Source organism: Dipodomys ordii, unplaced genomic scaffold, assembly GCF_000151885.1.
Source record: "Dipodomys ordii isolate 6190 unplaced genomic scaffold, Dord_2.0 Scaffold25, whole genome shotgun sequence".
NCBI lineage: Eukaryota > Metazoa > Chordata > Mammalia > Rodentia > Heteromyidae > Dipodomys > Dipodomys ordii.
The window spans coordinates 16,005,637-16,027,488 of NW_012267241.1; the positions used below are offsets into that span (position 1 = coordinate 16,005,637).

General features: G+C 36.4%; 1 protein-coding gene across 2 annotated transcripts in view; it reads left to right on the forward strand.

Annotated features, from left to right (window-relative positions):
* Chst9 (carbohydrate (N-acetylgalactosamine 4-0) sulfotransferase 9) overlaps positions 1-21,852 on the forward strand; it is a 229,436-nt gene that overhangs the window by 84,534 nt on the left and 123,050 nt on the right. For both annotated transcript variants that reach the window (XM_013014862.1, XM_013014863.1), the window contains exon 2: positions 3,308-3,346. In XM_013014862.1, coding sequence (XP_012870316.1) covers positions 3,308-3,346 — 39 coding nt within the window. The remainder of the gene's footprint in view (positions 1-3,307; positions 3,347-21,852) is intronic.

Here is a 21,852-nt window from a genome sequence, read left to right on the forward strand (position 1 = left end):
AGGTAATGAGTACATTTCCTATCAAGCATTGTTACTTCCTCCTTCCTTTTTCACCTACCATCCCTTCCCACCCACTTCCACAAGTACACTCCCACCCACCCACCCACCTACCCCCACCTAACCACCCCTACCTAAATTGTAAAGATCATTTTTCAACATACTGTCTTGTGCATCTCATTGTTACAATGGGCCAACCTGTATCCTTATTTAATCATTTTATTTTTATCCCTTCCCTTCTCCAAATTAGAGAAGTGTATATACAAGATGCAGGGAACCAACATCAAATGGAACAAACCCAGATGCCCCTCAGTAGATGAATGGATCAAGAAAATGTGATATATATATACATACACACACACACACACACACACACACACACACACACACAATGGAATTCTATACCTCTATCAGAAAGAATGACATTGCCCCATTTGTTAGGAAATGGAAAGACTTAAGAAAAAATTATATTAAGTGAAGTAAGCCAGGCCCAGAAAAACATAGGTCCCATGGTTTCCCTTATTTGCAATAACTAGTATATGTCTGGGACAAGCAGAAAAGTTCAAAACCTATGGCCATATAAGATGATGTTAAGCAAAATGAACCCCAAGTAGGGACACAAGTGGTTTTTTTCTTGCTTGCTATTGTTTCTAATGTATTTATAAGGTACCATGTGATTTTTTTGTTCCTTTGTATGTTCCTCCCCCATGGTATAACCCTTTTTTTCACTGAGCTTTTCCTTGTTGGAAGACTGCTGATTGCTTCCTCTATCTCACTGTAAGATATTGGCTTATTTAATTGATTTATTTCTTCTTGGTTCAGTTTGGGCAATTTTTATTTCTCTAAAAATTCATCCATTTCTTCTAGGTTTTCCTTCTTTAGTGAGCATAGATTCTGGAAATAGTTCTTTATAATTGTTTGGATATCTTGGGTATTTATTGTAATTTTTCACATGGCATCCCTAATCTTATTGGTTTGGGTTTCCTCTTTTCTTTTTTTATTAATCTTGCCAGAGGTCCATCAATTTTATTGATTTAAAAAGAAGTTTTTATTTTATTACTTCTATCTATAGTTTTATTAGTCTCTATCTTGTTAATTTCAGCTCTTATTTTGATTATCTTGGTCCGCCTAGTAACTTTAGGCTCAACTTTTTTATGCTTTTCTAGCAGTTTTAGTTGCAACATGAGATTATTTATTTGATCTGTCTCTATTTTTTTGATGTGTGCATTGAGAGCAATAAATTTTCCCCTCAGGGCTGCTTGTGCAGTGTCCATGGGTTTCTTGGTGATGTATATTCATTTTCATTGAATTGTAGGAACTTTTTAATTTCTTCTTTAGTTTCTTCTGTGACCTAGGTGTTGCTCAGGAATGTGCTGTTCAAATTCCATGTATCTGAGTAATTTCTACAGTATGCATTGTTACTGAGAGCTAGCTTGATTACATTGTTGTTGGATAGAATACAGGGGATTATGTCAATCCTCTTGTATTTTTAGCCCAATCTTAACACAAATTAAAGACTCTCCAGAAAGATGTTTTACTGTAAGTATTTCACTGTATTAAGTTTTGAATACTCACTTTTTGAAGTTCATGAACTTGTGTCAGGTGTATAATAAAACAATATACAGTGGCTCACCCATTAGAAAACTTAAATGAGGAGTTTACCCATCATGTGTGGGAATTAATGAGAGTTTTAAATGGACCATTCATGCCATTTATCTGTTTGAGTCACTGAAACAAATTGCAACAAACAAATTTTCCGGAAATTGCCCAAATGAGCAGAATTAATCAGGGTACCAGTTGAATGAATCTTATAACAGCTACATGCAGGAAAATTATACATTTTCCACTGTATAGGATTATTGTAGGATTTTCCACCTTATAGTTTAGGATATCTTAGCATTTTTTTAAAGATGTAAGAGGCTTATAGAAACACATGGAAAAAGGCATAGATTCTATGTGTTTCCATAGCTAACAAAAACTGGGAGAACTTGGTAGATGACAAGAAAATGAGAGATAGGCTTAAGAATTAGCCTGTCTTCTCATTTGATGCTGCCATGTCTCATAACTGAAAAGACCTATTCTCAGCATCATCTTCTTTATTACCCACTTACTATCAAGGCCTTCATCTCTCTCCTCTCCTCTAGCTCCTCTCTTCCAAACCTACTTCTGCATGGGCCAGTAACCACAATTTGAGTTCGGTGATGCACACTGCTGTAGGAATTCCCACTACAAACACCCTGAAACTTTATTAGTGGCATTCATGGAGCCCGTTGGATCTCTGTTTCCTCTGTCTTCTCATGCCTACTTGGATGAACAGAAGTAGCATTTTTGTTGCTTGTTTATTGGCTTTACCCTATTCATCTACCCTGTCTGCCTTATCTCCCTGTTGAAACCCTAAATTCACCAATCTACTCATAGTGAGAAATCCCTACATCTATGATTTCAACTCATTTCTACCTCCCATCCTGTTTTATCGTTGCCTCATAAAAGATAACTTTTGACCTCTTCTTTTCCCTGGCCACTCATATTTCACAAATACTTGATTTCTGTAACTTTGAGCTCCCCATCATCTGTAGCATCCACTTCTTTCTTTCTTACCATTCCCAGTGTCATGGCCCAGCCCATGCTTGCATTACCTACTGCCAATATCCTATTATAAAAGTTCTCTTCCTATGCACTGCTATGTGTGTGTAGGTTTCTAAAGCAAGTTCTAAATGGATGTACTTGTTCTGTTTCCCTTGTCTGCTGAGTACACACTATAGTCTCTTTGCCAGGAGTCAAATGACCTAAACCCCACGTACATCTCATGGTCCAAATCAAACGTCACTTTCTCTGTCAATTCATGGGCACTCCCTCTTTTTTCAAAATAAGTGAATCACCCTCCCATATCTTTAAACATTGGGCATGAAGAAATGTATGTATTATTTCATAAAATATTGTCTATGCTTTCTGTCTTTCAAATAGATTAAAGAGGTCATGGTGTTATTTTTTTTTTACTTGCCTCCTCTGTACTGCTATTGATGGGAATTTGCAATTTGCAGGTTTATTGCTTAGTAAACAACTCTTAGTAACAAGATTTTTAAAACCCAACAGCATAATTATCACATACTTTATACGGCTTTTATGTTTATGAATTTATTTGAAAGAATTGTCCCTCCTCCTCATCTGTACATGGTCATCGCTATAGTCACATTGGACATGACTGAAATAATGGTTTTGTTTGGAAATTGTCATAAATTGAGCTTTCATCTTAGGTACAGCATATTCCCCCGACCCCACACTGCAACTTATCTGCCACTTCTCATTTCAGGGAGAGTGGAGAAGAAAAGAGAACAAAAATCAACTTCAGGTAAGATTTGGTCTAATTAGGCTCCAGCTTTATTTCCTGCTTTTATCCCTATCTCTGAAAGGATACTCAGAACACCCAGAAATTGCCATTAATCACAGAGATACTGTGAATGTGTATGTGTGTGTGTGCGTCTGTGTGTCTGTGTGTGTCTACGTACCACTCTTCCCAAAACTTCACTAGTCCACAGTTTTTATAATACCTGGGTCATTCCAATGAAAAAGCACTGGAACTCCTGACTTTTTGCATCTATGGGTGGAAATAAAATATTTTGAACCCTTCCCTACAGTGAGTATACTAAATAGAAGACAAAGTCCACCTTAATCGAAAAGTGGATAGCAGTCTAAGTCCTTGTCATTTTTCTCCTTTCTAATTTAAGGGACCATGAAGACAAATGAATAACTTATTTATCCCTGCAACTTCCCTGTTAAAACTTACTGCTTGCATTCTATTCATTGATCTATTGAAGCTCAATCGTGACTATAAAAAAAAAACTATGAAAAAAAAGAACTGGTCTCTTGTAGTCTATTAGTCTGTTCAGATCATACAGATTCTGTTTTCTACAAGTCAGTAATAACTCATAGTGAATATGTGGAACAGGGTGTCTCACTTTTTATCATTTTAAAAAAACACATGTGCCTTTTGATGTTGTATTGGAAACCCATATCTTATTCATGACACATGGCCAGAAAAAAACAAAATAAAATTTGTCTACATGACTTGGTAAGAACAATTAGACACATTCTTTCATGATGAAGACTCTGAAAAAACTAGGAATCCATGGAACATTCCTCAATATAATAGAGGCTGTGTCTGATAAACCTATAGCCAGCATTATACTTAATGGTGAAAATCTAAAGCCATTTCACCTAAATTCAGGAACAAGACAAGGATGTCCACTTGTCTTCAATTTAGTATTAGAATGCCTAGCTACAGCAATAAGACACGATGCAAACATAAAGGGAATACAAATGGGAAAGCTGAAATAAAACTCCCCCTTTTCACAGATAACATGATCTTGTATGTAAAGAAACTCATGGATTCCACTCCCAAATTACTCAAGCTGATTCAAACCTTTGGCAAAGTAGCAGGGTACAAAATTAACCCTCAAAAATCAATACTGCGGGACTGGGAAGGTGGCTCAGTGGTAGAGCGCTTGCCTTGCATGCATGAGGCCCTGGGTTCGATTCCTCAGTACCACATAAGCAAAAAGAAAAAAAGCCAGAAGTGGTGCTGTGGCTCAAGTGGTAGAGTGCTAGCCTTGAGCTGAAGAGCTGAACTGCAGAGCCCAGGCCCAGAGTTCAGGCCCCATGACCGAACCCTCCCCAAAAAACAAAATCAGTGGCTTTTCTGTATGCCAACAATGAGAAGAGTGTAGCTGAAATTAGGAAAGCAACTCCTTTCATGATAGCTCCACACAAAATAAAATATCTAGGACATAACTGAAGAACCAAAGGATATTAAGTGAAGTAAGCCAGGCCCAAAGAAACATAGGTCCCATGGTTTCCCTTATTTGCAATAACTACTATGTGTCTGAGTCAAGCAGAGAAGGTCAGATAAGTTGATGTTAGGTGAAATGAATCCCAAGATAAGTATTCAAATGTTTTTGCTTTCATGCAATTGTTTGTAACATATTTAAAGATGATTTCTTTGTTGCTTTGTATGTCCCTCCCCCAGGGTATAACCCCTGCTTTCACAGTATTTGATGTTGGTATAATTTGTGGAGGGGAAGGGAAAAAACAAATAGTTTAAATAGGGATACAGGTGGACCCATTGCAACAATGAGATGTAAAGGTTGTTATGTCGAAAAACGAACTTTACAACTTTGGTAGTGGAGGGGGATAGGGGGGCACGGTTGGAGATGGGAAAGGATGGGAAGGGAAAACAAATGAGGAGGCAACAATGCTTGATAAGAAATGTACTCATGCAGGGCGCTGGTGGCTCACGCTTGTAATCCTAGCTACTCAGGAGGCTGAGATCTGAGGATCGCGGTTCAAAGCCAGCCCGGGCAAGAGCGACCGTGAGACTCCTATCTCCAATAAACCACCAGAAAACCGGAAGTGGCGCTGTAGCTCAAGTGGTAGAGTGCTCGCCTTGAGCTGAAGAGCTGAGGGACAGCGCCCAGGCCCAGAGTTCAAGCCCCACGACCGACAAAAAAAAAAAGAAATGTACTCATGTACCCATGTAATTGTAACCCCTCTCTTCGGTATTTTCACAATAAAAAAATAATAATAAAGAACCGAAGGACCTCTATGATAAAAACTTTAAAAACCTGAAAGAGGGAATTAAAGCACAAATTAGGAAATGGAAAACCCTCCCATGCTTCTGGTTGGGAGGATTAACATTGTGAAAATGGCAATGCTTCCAAAGGCTATCTACAAATTCAATGTGATACCCATTAATATCCCAACCTCATTCTTCAATGAAATAGAAGAAGCAACCCAAAAATTCATATGGAACAATAAACGAACCCAAATAGCAAAAACAATCCTTAGCAGAAAGAATAGTACTGGAGGAATATCAGTACCAAATTTCAAACTCTACTACAAAGCCATAGTAATAAAAACAGGTTGGTACTAGCACAAGAAAAGACCTCAGGAACAATGGAATAGAATTGAAAACCCAGAAATGAACTTATAGACCTATAGCCAGCTAATCTTCGATAAAGAAGCTAAAAGAATAGAATGGAAGAAAGGCAGCCTCTTCAGTAAATGGTAATGGCAAAATTGGTTATTCACCTGTAGAAAACTAAAGCTAGATCCTTATATATCACCCTGCACCAGAATCAACTCCAAATGGATCAAAGACCTTAAAGTCAGAGCAGACACTCTGAAAACATTACAGGAAGGAATAAGAGAAACTCTAGGGCTCTTTGGAACAGGCCAGAATTTTCTTAATAGAGACCCAGAAACACAACAAATCAAAGAAAGGTTGTTCAAATGGGATTGCATGAAACTGCAGAGTTTCTGCATGGCAAAGGACATAGCTAGCAAGATCAATAGAAAGCCTATGGATTGGGAGAAGATCTTCACTAGCTATATAGCAGACAAGGGTCTCATATCTAAGATATACTTAGAACTCAAAAAAATTAAATCCCCAACAACAAATCATCAAAGAAACTACTGCCCAGTTAATGAGTGGGCTAAAGACTTAAAGAGAGACTTCTCTGAAGAGGAAGTAAGAATGGCCAATAGACATATGAAGGAATACTCAACTTCCTTGGCCATAAAAAATGCAAATCAAAAGAACATTGAGATACCACCTGACCCCAGTTAGAATGGCTATAATCAAGAACTCTAATAACAACAGATGCTGGAGGGGATGTGGACAGAAGGGAACCTTACTGCACTGTTGGTGGAAGTGTAAACTTATTCAACTACTTCGGAAAGCAGTATTGAGGTTCTTCAAAAGGCTCTGCATAGAACTCCCCTATGACCCAGCAAGCCCACTTTTGGGCATTTACCTAAATGATCACAAACAAGACCATACTAAAGCTACCAGAACAACTAAGTTTATTGCTGTATTATTTACCATAGCTAAGATATGGAACCAACCCAGATGCCTCTCAGTAAATGAATGGATCAAGAAATGTGGTGTATGTGTATATACACACTACACACCACACACACACACACACACGCAATGGAATTCTATGCCTCCATCAGAAAGAATGACATTTCCCCATTTGTTAGGAAATGAAAAGACTTGGAAAAAATTATATTAAGTGACGTAAGCCAGGCCCAGAAAAACATAGGTCCCATGGTTTCTCTTATTTGCAATAACAAGCAGAAAAGTTCCAAAGCTATGTATATCTGGTCACATAAGATGATGTAAGCAAAGTGAACCCCAAGTAGGGACCCAAGTGGTTTTCTTTCTTGCTATTGTTTCTAGTGTATTTAAAACGTACTGTGATTTTTTGGTTTCTTTTCTATGTTTTTACCCCATGGTAAAACTCCTGTTTTCACTGTATTTGATGTCAGTGCCCTCATCTTGTATATACATTTTTCTAATTTAGGGAGGGGAAAGGAAATAACAAAATGCTCAAATAAGGATACAGATTGACCCATTGTAACAATGAGATATACAAGACTATGTTGAAAATGAATTTTACAACTTGGGGTGGAGGAGGGAGGAGTTGAGGAGGTGGGGAGGGAAGGGATGGTAGGAGAAAAACAAAGGAAGAGGTATCAATGCTTCAAAGGAAATGTACTGATTACCTTACTTATGTAACAGTAACCCCTCTGTATAGTATTTCTACAATAAAAACATATAAAAATAACAATTACACACATATGCAGCATAATAATAAATTGATAAAATGTGAAGAGTTGAGTCCTTGATTTCATTGATTATATACCCTTGATTTTTTTCACTGATGAAGTGAAACAGAAGAAACTTAAACCAAAGAAAAATGATCAATAATTTCCACCAAATTTCTACTGAGTTTGAAGTACATTTACTGGAGTAAGTTCATGGAATTCTTGATATTAAAAAGCAACATAGCATAAAATATAAAGATTAAATTCTTACAAACAAGAGTGCTTCACCTTTACTTAAGGTTTACAAAACACTGCCAGAAGTTTTCCTTAGATAGATTATGGAAATATCATCTAGCAAATGTATATTGCTCCAATGTTTCCAACATGACGTATTCTTTCAAATTCAGTTAAGTATTAGGAAGAGTGGTCCTAATGGAAGAGAAAATGGAATAATTAATAAACACTATATTGAGTATTTTAAAATAAAGTTGAAAATTTTTCATTGATGGCATTAAACATCTTTAAAGTTAGAGATCATTTGTTCATTTGCATAATTTGCAAAAAGTTACCAATAGAGAACAATGTTGTTGTTTTCACAGCTTAAAGGTGAAGAATATTATTGGAGGTTTAGCACCTGGTAGAACATCTGCTTTGCAAATTCTCTCCCTAGCTGCCTACTTTTAGACTAGGTTTGCTGCTTCCTAGAAATGTTCTGAAAGACCAATAGCATCTCCACTTTAAAACATTCTAACACTTGTGAATGTATGAAATATAACTAAGTAATAGTGTGTGAAATACAACTAAATACTGAAAAAATCTTCCACCTGTGTGTGAATAACATACTTTTCTATATATAACTTATTGAATGTAAATTTTCAAGGCAAAGCACATTTTGTATGATTTTTTTTTGCTGTGTCGTTTCTGGTTTTGCAGTTGTACTGCTTTTTGCTTCAGTTCTCATCCCTTATCCAAAAGGAAACTCTCAAAAACAGGAGTGAGAAAGGCCTAATAGTATATTATAGTTTTAGTTACAATTGAGTATACTGTCGTTTTCAAAAGTCCACTAATTTTGGACGTCGATATTTTGTAATTTTATATACATTTCATTCCTACTCTGACAACCACTATCACAATGAAAATCATTATCATCTAAACCGATTTCCAACCTATGACAACCATTATCTTTACAGCATCTTATTTGGCACCATAAAGGTTACAGAGAATGAATTTGAGGCTTTCATAAGTTGATACATTAAATTTGGTAAATGTTTGTATGGTTCAGATGGCCACATCTTCAGTATGAATATGTGAGAGCCAATGACATATGAGATGAATATTTTTTTAATTTTTTTATTTTATTTGTGAAGATACTGTACAGAGGGGTTACAATTACATGGGCAGGATAATGCGTACATTTCTTACCAAGCATTGCAGCCTCCTCCTTTTGTTTACCCTTCACATCCCTTCCCAGCCTCCCCCCTCCCCCCCACTCCCAATCTTTCATATGAGATGAATATTAAAAATGCCTCCTAGAGAGTTATACACAAGGCATCAAGAGGAATTCAGAGAGGGCTTCCAGGAAGAAGTGAAATTTGCACTAATCCTTCATGGGAAAAGTAGCAGTTTACCAGATAGAAAGTGGAAAAGGACTGACTTTCCAGGGACATAAAACAAGAAAATGCATTGCATCTCCAAAGAAAGTCTAGAAATTAATACACACTGAACCACATCCATGAATGGGCAAATATCAGGAGTGGCAGCTAAAAAGGAGAAATGGTCCAGAATCTATGAGAACCATTTGTGCCCTTCTGTGATGTTTGAACTTCATATAATAGATTCTGAAAATTTTTGTAATAAAAGTAGTTACCATATCTGTTTGCATTTTCCAATCATCTATATAAGTGTGAATTGGTAAGGGAAATGACAGGAGTCAAGGAATTGGGAGGCATAGCCTTTTAATTTAGCTAAGAATGAAAGATGAGGTCTGCAATGTCCTCACTAAGACAGTAACATTAGCAAGGAAATCAAATAAATGAAAAGGTGTATTTACAGGGTAGAATTGGATATGGAAGAGAAGATATATGATTCCTATTTGTCCAACCTAAAATACGAAATAAATATGCAGCTGAACAATATTTCCCTAAATCTAAACCTTGAGTGTCTTCAAATGTGGTATGACCAAGGTCATTTGTCTAGCTAGTAATAACAGAATTAAATTCTGAATCTACACCTATGATCCAGCTCCACTGCAGAGATCACAGAAGTCAGGCAGGGAGAATAGTAAGTTAATTCATATTTACATTGCTTATAGTATGGGATATGTAGAGTTGTTGAAACTATTGGATAGCAAGTGGAAATACAGACATGACACCTTGTAACTCCAGAGATCTGTCTGGGATTCAGCTTGCCTTTTAAGTCACTGATGCCTGAATAAGAATTGAAACCGTGGTTATAAGTAAGCATGATCAAAATGAATGGACGGTACAAGAAGAGAATAAAATAGAATGAATTCTTGGAAAAATCACACATATTAACAAATATATAAGAGAAATGAGACCCTGAGAGTCTTAACAAGATCAAACTAACCTTTCCTATAGAACTGGACGCCTTTGGTCTTAGAATCAAAGAGAAGAGAATTTGAAGGAAATACTGGCCAGTTCTACATAGAGAGCAAAGAATCACTGGAAAAATTGCCATTAGATTGGCGGGATATATCTAATAGCATAGAAATAATTTTTTTCAGAAATTCTGTAAGTGGAAACCAAGCAGTGGTTATAAGTAATGGATCATGAAATGAATGCTGATTTTTCAAAAATTTGGAGAAGGAGAAGGGAAAAGAAAAGTAAGAAGATGAGTTGAGGGAAAGAAAGGGAATCTTAGTCATCAGGCAAGGAATTGACACTTATTATTTATTTCAGGCTCTGTGTTCATTTTACTTCTACTTCACCCTTAAACTGAACTTGTGAGGTTTGTTTAAGGTCAACATTTTAAAAATTAAGAACTTGAGGTCACATGTGTTAACTAAAGGAACCAGATTAACAGCATGTGGGCAGCAAGTTGCTAAAAGAGCTTATAACCTGTGGAAAGATATCGAGAAGAACTGGCTATACTTATCAGTTCCCTCTTTTGTATTCATTGAGACTATGAAGGCAGCTTCAGATTGACTGTGGTGGGCATGTTCACACAGTGGACATTGGTAAGATGACAAACTAGGAATCTGCTCAGGTTTGAAAATGACCAATGTACCACTGGATCCCAGCGCAGGCATTTCCCACTGTCCTCAAGTGTGAAGTGGTCATCGTCACTTGGTTCACTAAAGTTGGGTTTTGAACCCAGCCACAAGCACAAGATGAAAAAAGAGAAGTAAGTTATTCTTTCCTCATACTCTATACCCAAAGGGCCCAGATCATTATAAACTCTGTCTTATGTTTATCCATCATCTACTACTAAGCTACTAATTTTCTGCTTTGGCCTCCCAGACAATCCATCCCCAGCCGTTTGCTTTTCAAAGCAGCTTTCCTGAAGAACTAGCTCTCTCAACTGTGTTAATGAGTTCTATTTTTAAAAATAACCAATCTACTCAGAGTGTGTGGTTTCAGACTGGCATTTATTATTGACTGAAATAAAATCTCTTCTATAGATTTTTTTCTACCCACAAAATGGAGGACATACATGTGGGTTATTGGTTCAAAAGAAAAAAATTCCTGAGGCCTCTATTTTTTAACCAAACTTCATTTTCCAGACAGTTGATTTTATCATACAGAATGAATCACAACAAAACTGTGACACCTTATTTTGAAAATACCTTAAATTTCATCATTCAACAGTGCACTTGAAGAGAGTGTTCATGCAAACTAAACAAACTTAAAATGGTAAGTAGCTTATGTGGAAAATGGCATGTCACACCATACAGTGGAAGTACAGATATGAAGCATCTTTCCCTCCACGTTTGATGTTTAGTTTGGATTGTTATTATAGAGGGAAGAACAGAGATTTGTGCATTCACTGACATTTGAAACAGGGCTTCTTTGGGTGGCAGAGAAAAAAATATTGTTTATAGTCAGCTCATAGATTTTACCTTGAAGCAGTCTGTCTGATTGTGTAACTGAGAAATAGACGTCTACCTGTGTTGACTCTTAAGTGGCATGTCCATGGTCCTTGTACCCAGAAGGAAAAGCCAGGTGTTTTATATTTGTGTTAACCAAAATTACTTCCAGCTTTTATCTTAAATCATGTATTCTGGTTTATTTAAGTCACAAGAAATTCTCAATTAAAATGGAAATTAACCCCAAAATGAACTTTGAGTACCCAAGTAGTCTTTTTAAGCCAGAACATTAACCAAACAGCTCTCAACAAAATTAGGATTCATACTCTTCTGGGTTTATTTTAGACATGCATCAAGGTGCATCTTATATTGTATATCTGCCATTTAACAAGGCAGATTATGAGTACAAAGCATCTTAACCAATGCTAGCCCTGTCAATATTCTCACCCATCTCTCCCACTACTCCCTTCAGTCTTGTTAATTTTGTCGGATATACACTGAATTCTTGACTCTATCGATAACTCACCTGCACTTGTCCTTATTTATCTATCCCTCTCCACTTGACTCCACCCCATCCATTTCAAGTACCCATTTCCTGGTGTTTATTTTGTTGAAGTTGGACTTTACCTTTCTGAAAAATTAGACTATTTGAGTTCTTCCTTGCCACCATAATATTTCAGGTAATAAATAGATTTGCATATACTTGCATACCACCTATTTATTTACATGTTTAAAAACTAATATTAGCTTCTACTCATGAAGGAAAAGATGCAACCTTTGGCTCTGCCTGACTGACTTTACTCAACATAATTTTGCTCAGGTCTTTCCATTTCTTTGCAAATGATACAATATCACTCTTAGCAATGGATGAGCAAAATCCTATAGTGTACATATACTACATTGTCTTGATCCCTATGTCCATAACACTCAATATAACATTGTTAAATGCCTACTTTTTAAGCATATTATACTGTGTATTAGAATTGCCATCTTTCTTGTGGGCTACATAATATTCATTTATAATATTTATAATAACAAAGTATGCTTTATTTACCCACTCATCTTCTGAAGGATGATTGTGTTGGATGGATGGATGGATGGATAATGTTGTTTCTAGTTTTTGATCATAGTAAACATTGATGTAGTGGATACAAGTGGTTTCAACATTATGTGTTCAATTGTTTGCTAAATACTCTGAAGAAGAATTGATCATACCATATGATATTTTAACTCAGGGTATCTACCACCTAAATAAATTTGTAAGTTTCCAAATTCCATAATGGCTTATTTCTTGGTTTTTTGGTGCTATTCCTAGTTGTTGTTGTTGGTTCTTTTTTTAACTTCTTTCTTTCTCCTAGATAAGCAATATCCAATTTAAATATTATGCAAGCCATTTATTTAAATTTCAAATTTTCAGTAGCTGCATTTACTTTTGTTTGTCTTTCTCTTGGCACTAGAGTTTAAACTCAGTGTCTCATGCTTATTCAGGTTTCTTGCTAGGCTGGCATTCTTCTGCTTGAGCCACATTTCTAGACTGGCTCTTTGCAAGTTAGTCTTGTCTCATAAACTGTTCTACCCAGGTCTTAAACTGTGATCCTCTGATCTCTGCCTCTTGTGTAGCTAAAATTACAGGCATGAGCTACTAGCATCTGAGTAGCTACATTTTTAAAAGCAAAAAAAAAATGATCGTAATTCAAAAACATTAACCAAACAATATTGAAAATATTGCAGAAATAAGTTGTGTGTGCCAAAATTTATACTGTAATGAAAAGAGTAGATTATAAGATAAGGGTTAAAGAGAAATAAATGTACCAAAACAGTACAATTACAGTCACTCATTTGTCATTGATATAGGGCTCTCCAACTTTTGCAAAGTAACAGGAGAACTTTGCTAAGGAATATTGCAATTCTTTTTTGCTACTACAAAGTGAGCCTTCCCAGTGTATGCAGATACCCTGGCCCCCTCACACAGTTAACAGTAACCATCATTGTGTGCTAGAAAAAGCAGCTGGACACTGACTTCTAGAGCATTTGAAAAATATCCAGTGTTAGCATTCAGTGTGTCCTTATCAAACATGCTTGCAGAATCACTGCTATGATGATTTTTTCAATGCCTCATTCAAAACTGTGTGACGTGTTTAACTCAAATGTAATAATAGTTGTTACTTCTTAAAATATTAACTAATAGCCACATTAAAACATATTTTAATGATTTAGTTAAAATAATGGCTGTTCTACAATACCCAGCACATCTAAAGGCATGGCTATGTGATTAGCAATAACATTTTGGACTGCTGAGTATATTAGAAAATCTTCTTCTTCATTTTAACCAATGCAAATGAACTGAATACTTTAAAGGTAAATTATGAATCTATTTCTAGAACTTAAATTACTTTTCTAGTGTTTACAACACAAGAAAAAATCCTCTATTTAATGAAGAGACTCAAAAGAGATAATCAGTTTAATTTCTTTTAACTTTGCAGCAGAAAATATTTAAATAAACCCATGTTCCTACCACAGTGGACAAAATCCAGGTTTCATATTACAGTACAAGTAATGTCTTATTTTTGGCATCCTAATCATCATTGCAATGTTTTAATTTCACTGAAATTCTCCAGAAGCACTCAACACATATGCTGTATAGCAATATTTTATCATCTGAATGGCTGAAGAATTGGCAATAGGCTTTGGGAAAGTGTAAAAGTTAAACAAACAAAAACTAAATGACCTGAAAAATGGATTTCATTTATGTTCATTTTTTAAGTAATATATAATGGAATGGTTGGTGGCAGGAGTGGATCAAGCGAACAGATGCCCCCATCATCTTGTGTTTATTATCTTTTCTGTTTAATTACGTCCAGTACAAACAGCAGAAATATCTGGCACAGTGTAAGATAGAAATCATGCTGTCTCCACTAGTAAATGATAAAATTTAACGTTGTCACTCAAGACGAAATGTCAGAAGAGGATCTTTGTTCTGGATGAACAAGAAAAGATTTGCATATAAGCTGACAGATACAAGGGAACACTCAGTTCATGTTTGCTGCTAGAAATGTAAATGCCAATGTGACTAAGATTCATGTTAACCATTTGGTTTCAGAACTCATAAGAGTAAAAACACAGATTAGTTAGATGAAGCTATCTCAATTCTTCAAGATAGGACTGGTATAAGTGAAGAGATCAGACATGACCCTAAGCACAAGAGTAAGGGCAAAAGAAATTTAGTTCGGTGCTTTTGTAACCAGCATCTATTAAGCTACTCCCACTTCCCCACTCCCTTCAGCCCTAGGGAAATTCTAGAGATCTACCCCACAATAGTGTACCTACAGCTAACAATACTGTATTAGATACTGAAAATACCTTACAGGGGTCAAACTTGATGTTCCAGTATTCTTGCCATGACAAATATGGGTTTTTCCCCTGATTTCTTCATTTTCATCACAATTTCATGTAATATTAATTATAGAGGTTTTCATGTTGATATTTCCATAAAAGCACATAATGTATATTAGTCATAATGACCCTTCCTTACTCTTTCTTATCTCCTGTTGAAAATGAGTTCAATAGTTTTTGTTAATTTATTTTCATACATGCATATAATGTACTTTTCAAAATAATAGTCAATTTAGGCACTAATGACTTGGGCATATGGTCCTAGCTACTCAGGGACCTCAGATCTGAGGATCCAGGTTTAAAGGCAGCCCAGGTAGACAAACCATCAAGACATTTGTCTACAATTACCCAACAAAAAGCTGGATGAGTGGCTCAGGTGGTATCACATCAGCTGTAAGTGAAAAAGCCATGTGATAGTACAAGACCTTGAGTTTCAGCTCCAGTTCAGGAATAAAAACTAATAATAGCAGTCAATTTCTATGTACCAGGAGGTATTTACTAGTTGTGGGTATAAAAAAGAAAATAAGCTGGGCCCTGGTTGCTCATGCCTGTAATCCTAGCTACTCAAGAGCCTGAGATCTGAGGATCTCAGTTCAAAGCCAGCCTGGCAAGAAAGTCCATGAGACTCCAATAAACCACTAGAAAACTGGAAGTGGTACTGTGTGGCTCAAGTGTTAGAGCACTAGCCTTGAGCTGAAGAGCTCAGAGACAGTGCCCAGGCCCAGAGTTTAAGCCCATGACCAACAAAAAGAGAGAGAGAGAGAGAGAGAGAGAAATAGTCTTTACAACATGAAGCTCATGTTTCCTTGGGTCACATAATATAATTTTTTCCAAGTCTTCCCATTTCCTTGATAATGGAACAATGCCATTCTTTCTGATGGAAGCATAGAATTCCATTATGTATAACTACGTTTTCTTGAACCATTCATCCATTGAAGGGCATCTGAGTTGATTTTATATTTTGGTTGTGGTCAACACTGTTGCAATGAACATGGTTGTACTGGTAGCTTTAGTGTGGGCCTGTTCGTGGTCATTTGGGTAAATGCCCAGGAGTGGGATTGCTGGGTCATAGGGAAGCTCTATGCCTTTTGAGGAACCTCTGTACTGCTTTCCAGAGTGGTTGAACAAGTTTACATTCCCACCAACAGTGTAATAGCATTCCCTTTTGGCCACATCCTTGCAAACAACTGTTACTGTTATTTTTCTTAATAATGGCCATTCTAGGTGGGATGAGGTGGAATCTCGATGTTATTTTGATTTGCATTTCTTTTATGGCCAGAGATGTTGAGCATTTCTTCACGTGTCTATTGGCCATTCTTGTTTCCTCTTCAGAAAAGCCCCTCTTTAAGTCTTAAGCCCACTTGCTAATGGAGTTGCTGTTTCATTGAAGATTTATTTTGAGGGGTTTAAATTTTTGAGATTTAAGTAAATTTATATTAAGTAAAGTAACCCAGACCCAAAGAAGCACAAGCTGCATGTTTTCCCTCATTTGTAATAGCTACACTATGTCTATAAATCTACAAGTAAACCCAATGGATAGTAAAAGACAATTAATTATTAGATATGATTAAACAGCACCCTAAGCATTCACAAAGTGAGAACAAAGAAGGATATTCTTCGGAGAGGATCTCAGTGGCTCAATAGCTATGTGCATAAGATCATATTAAATGATACATATCAAAATGATCTCCACGAAAGAAACAAAAGGTGTTTTATTATAATGTTTTCAATTACTTCTTTTTTCTTTCTTTTTTCCCCTTTAGTTATCACTTTTTTAATTTCTGTACACTTTGTCATATATAAGTTTATCTGATTTGTGGAAGGGAAGGGGAATCATAGAAACAGCAAGACAAAGGATGAACCAATGCAGCAGTGATGCTCACTATACAATATGTTGGAAATGAACTTTACAACTTGTGGAAAGGGGAGTCAGGATGGGTAAAAGCGGGAGAAAATAAGGGAGAGGGTAACACTGTTCAGAAAGAAATGAACTCATTGTTTAACTATGTAACTGTAACCCTCTTTACAATGAAATTTTAATTTTAAAAAGAGAGAAATCAGACCAAAATGTCAAAACTGATCTTTCCAATCCTTTGCCTCAGGTAGAGATTTGGAACACACTGGTCTCATCTAGATGATAGGGAGTTTTGACACCACATAGTTCTACATGAAATAGAGAGAAATGTATTATTTAAAAAATGAAGTTTTCCAATTTTCCTAATGTTTACATTCATTTGAATATATTCATAATAAAATGCTCATAATCAAATATTGTTATGAACTAGCTACTCAATAGGTAGAGACAAGAGGTGTTTTTAATTTATAGCACCAAAAAATTAAATATTAAAGGCAAAACAGCTGTGCCTTTGTTTTATCCTTTTGTAAAAATCCTATAATGTAACTTAAATTAGCATTGTTATAGATCCATAAATGCTTGTTGAATTGGCTGTGACTTCTAGACACTTCAGAAAATCTGAGAGGCAAAAGAGATTTCTTTTCTGCCCTCTTTTCCACCTTCCCTAAAGGATGAGAAGATGGTAGTCTGGTCATCCGCAGAATTGGGGCAGACCTAGAACACAGGTCTCCAGATTTTTCTGTATCTATTTGGAGCATCACCATCTAGTGACCATACAGTGTCTGCATCCACCTGCATAAAAAGTATCCTTAGACTAGTAGACTGTGTCAAGAACTGAACTTGCACTTTTAAATTCTGTGCGTCAATGCAGTGGTACAATATAAAGTACGTTTAAATGTTTTCTGTATTTACTGAAATGCAACTGATCTATAAGGATAGATAGATGATTGATAGACAGGCAGAGAGAGAGACAGACAGGCAGACAGACATCAGTAGACAGATAGATTGATTGAGGTCCATTATGTGCACATGAAAAAAACTGAATAATGAAATCCATCTTATAAAATATATATAAATATTTATTTAAGGAGAAAGGTACATTGGTATATTGTGGGAATGAGAGGATGAGAGAAGGAAACATTGATGCACTGTGGTTGGGAGAAAAGATTAGTACAATATAGTTGAAAACAGTAAAAAAAAAAGTCCCAGATAAACTGGATGCTGCCTCAAAAAAATTAAAAAGAGAACTCCTATTACTGGATACATATCCACAGGAATTGAAATCAGTATTTCAAAGCAACAACTTTAACTTTTCAAGTGCTTTTTCCCCCTAATTTTGAACAACTTGTTTCACTGGGTTCCTGGTTTTCAGTATTTAGTGAGTCATTACATTATTGGAATAGGTAGAAGTGAAGTTAAGTGGTTATGTACATTGTACTTCTCCAGCTATAGTGGTAGACATTTGAAGTGAATCCTCAGCAGTATGTTGCAACCAGCCATCAGGGCATCTGAGAGAAGTGGGAGTGATGAAAGAGAAGGTTCAAGCAGAACAGGCTTGTTGGAAGGAAGGAACAGAAATTGTCAGTGTGGGTAGAGTATAGTGAACAAGGTGAATGTGTGGGCAACATCCAGATTGGGTGGCCTTTTCTACACTGTGGCAAAGAGTGTGTGTTTTTATGATATCTGCAATGGACAATCACTGTCAAATTCTAAGCAATGGACTAAGATAGATAATCCCTACCTCCCCCCTTTAAACCTTCTGGCCTGGAACACTCTAGTAGAGAAATAGAGATAAACAATTTAGTTATCTATGAAAGTAAACATGGAGAAAAATGAAGTGGCCTGGACTATGGAGTTCAGTAGAAATAAAATAATGCTATCAGTTTTAGAACATCTTTTTGAAGTAATACATAAGGGATATGGGACAGAGAGAAAGGAGTGATAAGAAATGAGCCTAAATCCTAGGCCTGAGCAATTTGGTGAATGACAAAAAATAGCTGCGATGTGGCAGAACATGAGGAGATCAGGGACATGATTTCTATTTGTGTATCTTACCTTTGAAGTGACCCTTATCTACTCAACCAAAGATACTTCTTGAATGTCAACTGTGATTATTTGGATGGACAGGTAATGGGGGATGCAAACTAAGGAATTGTAAGAGGAGATGTGTGTAGATTTGTAAGTATTTGGAAACTATAAGGAGAACATAGTTATCATTGACATGAGATAAGTGAAAGAGGAATTTTTAAGCCTCTGCTTTGAGTGACTGAAGCATTGTCTGAAAGGAAACACTGGGACAGGAGTCCAGGTGGAAGAGACAAAGAAGACTTCATATTGGACCTGTGAGAGAGCTAAAAGATTTAAGAACAACCAGTGTTAACATTGTCCTCATCAAAGTCAACATAATAAGATGTGACTACCCAGAAAGGATTTGTAGCATAGACATATTTTTTTAAAAAGATTTTATTTCAAATCCAAAGAAAAGTATTGATGTGGATTAAGCTGGGTAAGCAGTCCTGAAATGTCAAAGAAAGAGAACAATGCAATTATCTTCCTAAATCAAGTATATTGTCCTCTCCAGCCTAAACCTACACCAAAGCAAAATTAGATATGAGTACACATTTCTCATCCAATGAGTAACACCTGCAACCATAGCTCAGAATGATAGAGAAGTTGAGACTTTGATCTTGATTGCTTGCATATTGTGAAACTTGTGATGGTGGTGTGGGTTTTACAATTAGACAATTGAAATGAACCGATAACAAGCTGGAAGTCATTGACATATCTCTGCCTCAGATATATAGTCAATGTGTACCTGGGAGGATTCTGGGTATTATTTGGTGTTTGTTTTACAAATTAAGTGAAAGGTTCACAAGGGGGAAAGGTCACCCAACTTCTTTTGGGTAGAGCCTGCAATGTGATTGGAAGCATTGATGCAGCACCCTGGTACTACTTATGGGGTCTTTTGCAAAGGAAATAAAGCTCATGTTCCATATACCCTTTGTATGCCATGCAGCTATGTCTGTTTGTAGAGGAAATCAAGTATAAAGGTGAAGAGGCCAAGTTTATTGTCCATTCTGCTAGCACAGGAATCTTTCCCAAAACCCTCAGGTCTCATGACCTTAACCTCTCTCAACTTGCTCACCATAGGTGTGAAACAGACATGACAGTTGTTTTAGCTTCTGGAATTTTCATAAAGACAAAATGGATTGACACCCTGTCAAGCCTTTAGCCCAATGGCTAGCTCATAGTAATATAACAACAAATTTTAGCAACTTAATTTTTTACTGCTTTTGAATGATTAGTGGATGTAATATTTGCCTCTGCCTTTTAGGAATGTTAATAACAAACTCACAAATAGAGAAAGGTGAATGAAACAAATATTCAGTGAGTAAGGAAGGGAGAAATGGAGGAAGAGACAAAGGGAAGAGAGGGAAGGAGTCTCCAATGTCAAAAGGTCCATATTCTGAAAGGTGGAAATGGAGTTAGTATTTTATTAATAGTATTACCTCTTCTTTGACTTGAGACCTCTACTGACTACTATAGGAAAGATGGAGGATGGTGTGTCACTGCATTTTAATCAGGGCAGGGACTGTAAGAGTTTGTTGTGAACTTAGTTTCTGGGACTTCTTAGACAGTACCTACTATTTGGGGACAGATGCTATAATCCTGATATCAGTGGGCAAAGAACAAGTGGCTGCAGTGCTGAAGGTTCAAATGATATAAAAAAAAAGAATCAGAAGTGACTGGAAATAAGTATGAGGAAGGAAAGTTCACAGAGGATGCACATCTGGGTGGCTAGAAGATCTATCTATGTATTAGATACACTTGTGCAAGTTCCTCAGGACAGATGTGCTAAGGAAAGGAATTACATGTTTCCTTCAAGTCCAGCTGTGCATGATCCAACAAGAGGGGCCCATATGGATGGTAAAATTTAGAGAAGTAAAATAGAAGTTCAAAATAAAGAAAAGATGGATGGATAGACAGACACACAGGCACACATATGTGCAGACAGGCAGATAGACAGACAGATAAGATAACATAGATAGGTAGATAGATAGATAGATAGATAGAGATAGATAGATGGATGGATGTAGCAAGAGTAGCCAATGCAGGCTCTTGGCAGCCTGTCACTCTTTACTATTATTGTTATTGTAGGTTACAGTTATACAATTCAGGTAATGAATACTTTTCTTTTGGAACATTGTCAACTCTCCCTTCATTTTCTCCCAGTTTTCCCCCTCTGACAATATAATGTCTAGCGAGTATCACTGATGCATTTGTTTACCCTTTGTTCCACCATTTCTGTGCTCTCCCTTGCCCTCCTCAAAACAGATAAAGTTACATACAAGACAAAAGGTATAGAAAATAAAAAATAGCAATGAAGGAGAAAACAAAAACAAAAAGCAAAATGAAAAAGCTCGTTGATGTTTCTTGGAGTTCATTTTGATAAACATACCTTTACATGATCCTCTCCTTTGGTCTCACATGAATAAGTGGAGTTCTACATAATTTATCATGTCAAAGTGTATTTTTTGTCTTTTACCATCCAGTGTATTTACTTGTGTATCTATAAGTTCATTCTAGTTACAACAAATGAACCAAAAAATGTATCCTATGTTTCTTTGGGTCTGGTTTACTTCAATTAATATAATTTTTCCAAGTCTTTCCATGTCTGCATGAATGATACAATTTCATTCTTTCTGAGGGAAGCATAGAATTCCAGTACATGTGTGTGTGTGATTGTGTGTGTGTGTGTGTGTGTGTGTGTTTTCTTGATCCATTCACCATTAAGGGACATTTGATTTGCATGATTATGCTGATGACTTTAGTGAGGGCTGGTTTGTGGTCATTTGCATAAATGCCCAAGAGTGGGATTGCTGGGTCATAGGAGAGCTCTATGTTTAACCTTTTGAGGAACCTTCATACTGCTTTCCAGAGTGGTTGAATAAGTTTA